General features: G+C 36.0%; 1 protein-coding gene across 1 annotated transcript; it reads right to left on the reverse strand.

Annotated features, from left to right (window-relative positions):
* Window positions 1-1143: 1143 nt before the first annotated feature.
* On the reverse strand, window positions 1144-8457 carry LOC110463771 (pleckstrin homology domain-containing family B member 2-like). Its single transcript, XM_021518624.1, has 6 exons — window positions 8338-8457; window positions 6756-6818; window positions 5650-5795; window positions 5163-5266; window positions 3225-3454; window positions 1144-2450 (listed from the first exon to the last, which is right to left on the reverse strand). Exons 2-6 carry the CDS (start codon window positions 6796-6798, stop codon window positions 2278-2280), a joined length of 696 nt encoding a protein of 231 aa, XP_021374299.1. The 5' UTR covers window positions 6799-6818; window positions 8338-8457; the 3' UTR covers window positions 1144-2277.
* Window positions 8458-9704: the final 1247 nt, after the last annotated feature.

Raw genomic sequence — 9704 nt, forward strand, 5'->3', positions numbered from 1 at the left:
ACCCCTGTGACCTTGAATATAATTGGTCATTCATTTGAACAAACTTCACCCAAGCATGCTACTGGCCAAATATCATCTCCCTGGGAAGTTTGGTTATCGAGAAGAAGATGTTTAAAGTTTTTAACATATTTGACCCCTGTGACCTTGAAAATGGGTGAAGGTAATTAATTTTAACTAAATTGGTAGCCCTTCATCCCAGTTTGCTTCTGGCCAAATATCGACACCCTAGGCCTTTCGATTATTAAGAAGAAGTCTTTTAAAATAAAATATTGACGCCGGACGCCGGACGGACGGACGGACGGACGCCGCGCCACGGCATAAGCTCACTTGGCACTTCGTGCCAGGTGAGCTAAAAACTGACAAATATATTAAGATATATGTATAATGCTACGCCGCGTCGCTAACTTATATACTGTACACTTATTTACACGGGAATACATACGTCAGCATATTTTTATGACAAACATTCTACTGATTATTAAATTACATGATATGCACATCCTCCACATTAAAGCTCTTTACAATGGAATCTCATCAATTCAGAAAGACAGCAATATAATTTTTCTTCAAGGAAATGAAATATCAGTACTTCTGAGTGACATTTCCTTTTTCATCAATCAGAAAATACATCTTCATTCTACATATAATTTCTTCCCTCGAAAACAAAGTATCTGAATAAAAGAGTTTTCAATGTAGATACACAGGTAGTTATATTTCATAAATTGGTGTAGAACTATTTACAATACATGTATATAACACACTGGAAACACGTATCAGCTACAACCAACAACTGTGTAGCATTTGTATTTCTAAGTGTTCTTTGTAGATATGACATTGGGCCAGCTGTAATGTATCAGAATGGCAAATTTCCAGTTTTTAATTTTTTTTTGGTCAAAATATCCGGAACATAACCTAGTTTGTTACTCTCTTTCAGTAACATTTTTCAAATATTTCCCAACCAACGACTCATAATTGTAAATGAGTTAGAGTAGGGAAGGTGGACTCATCGCAAGAAAATTAAAAAACCATTTGTTGGCATTTCCTCTGAACTGATATCGGTGGGCTGATTGATATGGTTAACCCTTTCACCACTGAAGACCATCATGGACTCATCCAGATGAATGCATGATAAAGTCTACTTAAGTTACCTAGGGGTGAAAGGGTTAAACAAAATTTTATTTTTAAACTTTTGCATGTCGTAAAAGTTTTTTTTTTGTAGATTAGACACTCTTTAAAGTTTAAACCTCGTAAAACAGTCTGTATGATAATTTCTATATCAATCTACTCATACAGTCATTCAAAACCTTTTTATACCAGATGCATCCTCAGGATATTTAATGCTTTACCATTAAATGCCAAATATATTTCATGAATATGACGGAATACTAATATTTTTTTCACAATGTGAAAGCTAATGTGAAAATATTGGTGTATCCTGCCATAATAGAGAAACACATATGTATACAGGGTAATATAATATTATTTGGCTTTCAGGGGGAAAAACATGTATTTTCCTAATTATTTCATTTTAAGTCCAATAAAAATAATACTGCATCAAAAAAATAAGTAGGAATTACTAATGGACACCATTTTCTAATGACGTGATGCTTCCAAATTTCCTGGGGGGGGGTTCCATGTGGGGAAAAAATTGAGGAAAATGGTGAAAATAAATGATTTTTAAAGAAAATTCTCAGGGTGGGAGGTTTCCTGAAGCCCAAAAATCCCCTCTGGATCCGTCACTGCCCCACCATTAGGCCAAATAAAAAAATCTTGTGTTTCCGCTAAACCCTACCTACCCTAGATTTGTGTGCCTACCCTAAAGTTTGTATTGGCATGTAGTGATAAGCACTGTTAAGTCAGAACTCCTGCTCTATATAAGCAAAGATAAAATATTTTCTAAAATAAAAATAAAAATGCCTATGTACCTAGGCTATTTTTCTGAGGATGTTAGTGGAACTGCAAATGATTTGTTTGGCCTAAAATTGTGGGCTTATAAAACAAAAGATGTGCTTTTGTTTAATTTTTGCACAAAGTATGATTTTTTTTGGCAATGTAATTGATTTCAATTATTTGCATTAAGGTTTGTTCATATATATATATATATGAAATGCTTCTCTGCCATGACATTGAATTCAATAACTTGCATCAAGACTTGTTTAATTACATTTTTAAATAGATGTAATGGTTTCTGCCATGAAATTGATCGAGTTCATAAATTTGCAAAGAGCTGATCATGACCCAGGCTTTGTTGCTTCTGAACCTGTCAGTTGTCTCCCCTCACCAGTACAGGACTGGGCCCCACATCATGGACCCTAATGCAGCCCCAGCCACCATGCCCATAGCCAGGTCACCGCCATCGTAGCGTCGGCGGCCGTACAGGTACTGATCTTGTTGTAATTGGTTCACATAGACAATGTTGTTCCCATGTTGACCAGCAGGCGGAGCCATTACTAAGGAAATATTAAAATGAAAGGTCAGATTAAACTTTTAGGTAAGATTGGAAAAGGATCATGAATGTCAGAAAACTTCTTTAAATTTTAAAAGTGAAATCAGCGTTAGCATGCTTTTGAAGATAGGCTACAGAAATAATTATTATTTTTATTTATGAACATGTCAGACAACAGAACAAATTTTGACAAGTATTTATTTAGAAAGGATTGGGACATAAGACTGTTTTTGGACCCTTGGAATTCTGGATTTTCTATATAGTGTTGGTCTAAAATGAGTATTAAATTTAATTCTTTTCTAATTATAAATTGGAACAGCAGAAAACCAAAAGTCTTAAAATTAGCCTCATGTGGATCCATCCTTTCACAGGATTCAACAGGATGTCAGAACAGGCCAGACCATGTTGTACAGGTGTAGCTTTGTTCTCAAAACATGAACAGAGACGAGGGGGGACACCAGCTAAGTCATCTGTATGGCCCGATACTAACATAATAGGGGAGGGGGCTAGATCTACACCCTTCCTGTAACCTATTTGATACAGTGTATCTACATCTATCGATAGACAAAATGTCCCGAGGCAAGTGACATAAAAATGTACAATTTCGTAAAATCGTTGTACAGGTAAACAATACAAATCGCTCACTCAGTCAAAGCTTTACAAAGGGAACAAACGGTCTTGAAACGTTGCGACATGTTTAATACATACATTATTTCTGTATAAAGTAAAACTTTGATATTACATATTTCCAAACTGATGAATCCTATTGAAGATATACCTGTAGTGTAAGGATTTGTAGACAACACCTGTCCAGGGTAATAATATTGGACCTGTTGCCGTGGATACATCACACTGTTGGCACCAGGAACCTGGTAGGGGTAGGAGCGCAGATCTGTGGCTAGGTTTGTCGTGTACATAGGATGTCCTGCTGTATAGGGAGGGGGCAAGGCATGCACTGCTGATCCAGGGGGGAGAACTCTTGCCTCCTCCAAAGCTATCTGCCATGCCCTAAAGTAATCAAAAACAGAGATTTTAGTCTCTCAACTTATCTGTTACAAACTCTCTACAAAACTTTTAATAATTAACAGGCCATTTGGATTGATTGCCTCACCTGTGCCCCGCTTTGTCACCATCAATGCACATGTCAAGTTTGGTTGGTCTAGCACTTCTAGTTTCAGAGAAACTAACTTAACCCAAAAACTTATGTGTTGATAACTTGATAAAGATGCTGACAAAGTCAGTGGACCATGAAAGGTAGGCCGCATCCAGCATTTGATAGTTTGGTTGGTCTAGCACTTATACAGTGAATCTAACTTAAACGCAAAAACTCAATGTTGACGCCACCGGCGGAAAAGCAACACCTAAGTCTCGCTTCCACCGGCGGGACAAATCAAATACAATGTCTTCCTTGTGTCCAATTACTGACAGATATTAAATGATATCACAATCCATGAACTACCTTGGGCATAGCATTGTTAGTCATGAATCTGTAGTGCTGTAAAATGGGCAGTTTCTATCATTTTATTTCAATAGTTTTTGAAAGGGAACAAATTTAACACAAGGTGAAAGTTGTTATTTATAAATATGTCAGGTATTTACAACATGACTTTCGGGTTGTTATAATGCTCCTTCACTTTGACAATTTCTATCGTATTTTCACAAAATTAATTAATTCACGCCTGAAGACACATTTGAACTACTCCGATTCAAAGGTTGGAATAGTTCATTACAAAATTTCAGGGGTAAATAAGTAAACGCCAAATCCCCCCCACAAGGCATGCTTCTTGTATATAATACAAAACCTCCAGAGAGCATATGGGTTCCTCTTATATTCCTTTCAGAAGACATCTGATTTAAAGATTGATACTAGGAATTGATTTTCAATGTTACTGTGATTCATGCATTAGGTCATCATGTGGAGTTTTGTAGTAAATTATACAAGAGGCCCAATGGCCCAGAATCGCTCACCTGGTATTAATCTCACACTTGTCAAATTAAAAGTGGACTAAAATATAGCTACAGGCAAAATATCAGTGTTTGATTCATAAAGAACCTATTAAAAGATTTAAACATAGGACGCCTGTGACCTTGAAAGTCAAACAAGAACATTAAGTTGAATAGAGTTTATAGCCTTCTATCCCAGCATGCTTCTTGCCAAATATCATTACCCTGGACCTTTTGTCAATTCAGAACAAGTCATTGAAAGATTAAAACATATTTGATCCCTGTGACCTTGAATATGGGCAAAGGTCATTCATTTGAACAAACTTTGTAGCCCTTCATCCGAGAATGCTACTGGCCAAATATCATCACCCTGGGCATTTTGGTTATTCAGAAGATTTTTTTTAAAGTTTTAACATATTTGACCCATGTGACCTTGAAAATAGGTGAACGTCATTTATTTGAACAAACTTGGTAGCCCTTCATCCCAGTTTGTTCCTGGCCAAATATCATCAACCTAGGCCTTTTGGTTATTACCAAGAAGAACTTGTTTAAAGTAAAATATTGATGCCGGACAATGGACGAACGGACGGACCGACAACGGACGGACGACCAACAGACGGATGACGAACGCCGCACCACGGCATAAGCTCACTTGGTCCTTTGGGCCCAGGTGAGCTAATTATACCAATGGTGTCTTTTTGAACTGAGACACAATTTTTTAAAACGGCTGACATCAACACCAAGGAGATGTTCTATAACTGACTTTAATTACCTCATGTCATCTGGGTCCTCAGCACAGAGCCGGAGTTCCCCATCCCGGAGAATCAAGGTGATCAGACAGTCCTTAGTTTTACCCTCGGGAGCTGAGATCTCACACTGCAAAATCAATTTGATGGATGTTGGAACCTGTCTTAATATGACATCTGTGTATTGCAACATCGTGTTAACTCAATCACCCCTGAAATTTCATAACAAACTATTCCAACTATTGAATTGGAAGAGTTCAAATGTGTCTTCAGGGGTGAACGAGTTAATCCAACAAATAGCCATAATCCTGTTTCTTAAGAAAACTGATGAGTAAGTTCTGTATATTAATGCTTCCTGTCTAATATGAATAGCATTTCATTTCCTATAGGGTATCGGATTAGATAGGTTTCAATATTGTCATAACCCCAACAGAAGATGACATTTAGAGAATAAAAGCTGACATTCAACCAGACACCGCAACAACAAGATTTTTTAAATATATAATAACTCACCATCTGCCCCGCCTGTATGGCACTGCACACAGCTCTAACTACGATCCGAGCCTCAGGTTCGTGACTGTTGGGACTCTCGAAGTATCGAAGGTCACCATCTTGGTATAACACAAACCATGTCTTCTTCCATCGACGAAGTATAGTACCTAGAAATTAGGTTGATATCAGTAAGTTCTCTTTCGCCACTTCCTTTTTTTAGACGAGTTCCTCAACTTGTGAGGTGTTTGGTACATTATTTATTTTCTCACTCGCATAAAGTACAGTAGCTATGCTATTTGCAGAAGTGCAACAAGGTTTGTTTGCCACATTGAAGAAGTCATCGACTGCATCAAACGACAGGGCCCAGTAAATGTTCAAAAGGTGATTAGCTTAATCAGTGATTAGCGCAAATTTTAATTTTTGAGTATCTTTAAAACTGAACCATTGAATTAGTTACAACTTTCCATATATCAAATATTTAGTAGAGTTAATTTACATACAAAATTACGAGTTTTACCTTGTATATTGACCAAATGATTAGAGATTGAAACATGTCGTTAAACACTGATTAAGCTAACCACCTTTTGAACAACTGTGCCCAGATCAATAAACCACCTATGCACTGCACTTGAATTGATATGATTTAGAGGATGCTTTTTAAATTTTGATGGCAAACTTCTATGTAATCACCTTTTACAGTTCAAGTTCTTTATTACTTTAAGTCGGTTGACTTATCTGTGAGTGAGTTATAACATATATACAAAACAATACAGAGACAACATACAATATGATACACACACACACACACACACACACACTGTGGAGAGTGAACACTAACCAGCAATCAGCTCAGATCTCCTTTTGTTTGCTTGTATTAAAAATTTGCCAAAATTTCGAATGTCAGATAAGTATACGTAGTTGAATTAATTTATACATGCTTGTATGAAATTTACCACAAAAATAAATCCCTCGTGAAATGAACTGCAGTATTAAAATATTGGTAATAAATCTGGGTTTTTTTCTCCATTATAAATAAAACCAACATTACAACCAAACCAGGCGCTAACCTTCTGACAAAGGGAGGTAATTCAGAACAGGTGCTAATGATGACCCGACAGTATACTTACTTTGACGATACAGCCATCCAGCCTTAGCAATCTCTAACGTCATTGTTCTGGTATACCTCTGTACTGTAAACAAATTTTAACAACATGTAACAACATGGTTCACTACTCTAGGATGCCTGGTCTTATTTTCATTTTCAAATTTCAAAATATATTACTTCAGTGTCAATTACAATTTAAAGAAATGAAATGGAGGTTTTAGAATTGGGGGAAAATGACCTGTACATTCAAATTTTGAATTTTGCATTAATGATAAATATTGAAAAATAATTCCACTGAAAGAGGACAAAGCAAATAAAACACTTTTTCTGGATCAGAATTACTTTCCTTGTCAGAATATACCTAAAGTTTATCATGATATATTGCAATACACATTGAATGTATTATGACATGTTTCATTGTTTACAGTGATGTCAATGAAGACTAGAATGTTAAATTTAAATGGAAGCTTTTGTCAGAATGTTCTCAAACTGAATTACTTATATGGATCACAAATATTTTAGATTTTACATTAAACCAACCACCAATTTCCCTGAATTTTCAAATGATTCCTCCAGTAGTAATACCCTGTTACAGATTGTTGTCATATCTGTTAGATTGTGAAGTAACTTGTAAATTAAGCTATACAGCTTGAGTGGATAAATAAAGAAAACCATATACAGTACGTGGTCAGGGATCAATCTATACTTAATTCACTACCGTTTATGGGTAGTTTCCCCTACAGAAGAAAATTCCCCTGTTCTTCGAAATTCCCCCATTTAAACAAGAAAATGGCAGATTTTCTTCAAAATATTTCTTCTGTATATGACTTCTTTAAAGTTCAACAGTTCAAATGCATAAAGCTGCATATAATACATTTTCTACAAATAATTTAAACAAAAAATCTACAATTTTAAGCTTAAATTGTTTATAAATTGAAATATAATGCACACATGTATGTCGGACAAAACATTTATCTTTTACCTTCATGACACTAGAGCATTATCAAAATTTTGATTTCCCCCAAATCTGAAAAATGGCAGTTTCACCTAAAACCTAGATTGATCCTGATGGTGTTTCATTATGTATTGCCATATTATGCGATCATGCCTGTGTATATTCCGATACATCGAGCGTTTATTGTGATAGTCCTAAATTAATTAGTACATGCAAATGCCAAAAGCAAGACAGGAACGTTCTGAGCACAGGGGTTCGCTACAAATGTCTGAAATACACATATGTTTATGTGTGCTGTGACCCAAATCAGTAGGCTATAGCATATGAGTATTTCAGACATTTGTAACGAACCCCTGTGTTCTGAGCATCCATTTTGCAACTCCATCAACTTTGCTGATATTGACGCGGTGTATTTTCATTCTATAAAAGATAGAAATTAAACACAAAATTCGCATCTAAACTAGTTCGATTCCATGTCATTCCAGTGGTGAGATAAAATCTAGCATCAAATGGTTTTTTCATGAGCTGTCAATAATGTCACTTGCACGTGATAGTTTTAATTTTTACGTCTTTGAGTTGGAGAAAATGTGCATTGAATAGAATCTATTTGCAAGCTAGTCATTTGTGGCAATTTTATATATAGCAATACCTGTGTGCTTTTCACAACTCTTCTGTTTTGCTTCTTTCCAGCAGATATGATTTGAGATAATTTTCTATCTGTCAAATATTTAAAGCAGCTGAGCAAAAACCAAAATATTAATAACCTTACTTCCGGTATTCTTTAAAAACACATGCGCACTGAAGGGATAATCCAATTTAAATAGGACGGTGAGAAGAATCCGGAACAGGTTTTGGGGTGTGATACGGCGAGGGCTGATATGGGTTAGAGCAATTGTGTCGTATCGCATATACAAAAAACCCGTATTTATTAGTAAGTATGTAATAAACTAACATAGTGTGGATTAAAAAACAGCATTTTATATAGTAAAGAAGATTAAGATTAAGAGAGAAAACTAATAGTAACATAAGTAGTAAAATTTGATTCAATACATGAAATATTATATTAATCCCAGCAATTCATATCACAGTCTATTTACCTTAAAAATGTTTCAGTAGTCGCATTGATTTTTTTTTAGCCAAGTACTAATTTCAGTGTTTGCGATGTGATATAGATTTTGTGCGGTGCCACAGAGCCATGTCATATAAATGTGTTCCATTGACTAACCAGAAAGTGTAAACTCTAGCCAGAGACATATAAAGCCAGTATATAACGTTACGTCTCTGCTCTAGTGTACGTCTGTTCAGAAAACCTAACCAATATAATGGCCACCAACTGCTACAAGACGACCTAAACAACCTGGGAAAATGGGCTAATCAATGGGGAATGAAATTCAACACCAAAAAATGATACGTAATGAACATCAAAGAAAAAAAGTCACAGATTCTACACCCTCACTGGAACAAGTGAAAAACAACCCCTACCTTGGACTCACAATTTCAGACGACCTCAAGTGGAACACCCACATACTGAAAATATCAAGAAAAGCCAGCTCGACCCGTGGCTTTAACAAAAGAAATCTAAAACATTACCCATCGTATTGTAAAAAAATCTGCATATAGATCCCTAGTACGATCTTTCCTTGAAAACGGCGCCATTATTTGGGACCCATATACCATTTTTTTGTTGTTAACAAACTGGAAAGAATACAGCGCTTGGTAGCCAGGTTCATTATAAGTGACTATAAGTCCAGGGAAGATGGGTGTGTCACAAGGTTGCTGAAGAACCTGGAACTACCAACACTCCTTGTCAGGCGAGCACAACAGAGGATCTCATTCATCTAATAAAAACAAGACAAAAAGGGAACATCAAAGCCAGAATCTTTTCAGACTATTTATCAAAAAAGTGGAAGAAACATCAGTGATATAAACAACTCTAAATCCTACACAGTACGAACGCACCAAAAACCTAATTGAACTAGCTCTCTCTCTCTCTCTCTCTCTCTCTCTCTCTCTCTC

Source organism: Mizuhopecten yessoensis, unplaced genomic scaffold, assembly GCF_002113885.1.
Source record: "Mizuhopecten yessoensis strain PY_sf001 unplaced genomic scaffold, ASM211388v2 scaffold10925, whole genome shotgun sequence".
Classification (NCBI taxonomy): Eukaryota; Metazoa; Mollusca; class Bivalvia; order Pectinida; family Pectinidae; genus Mizuhopecten; species Mizuhopecten yessoensis.

Coding starts and splice junctions, on each gene's coding strand:
- LOC110463771 (XM_021518624.1), bottom strand. CDS start 6,798: ATGACGTTAGAGATTGCTAAGGCTGGATGGCTGTATCGTCAAA. Junction 3,455..5,162: donor GAGGACCCAGATGACATGAG/GTAATTAAAGTC, acceptor TGATTACTTTAG/GGCATGGCAGATAGCTTTGG. Junction 2,451..3,224: donor TACAAATCCTTACACTACAG/GTATATCTTCAA, acceptor ATATTTCCTTAG/TAATGGCTCCGCCTGCTGGT.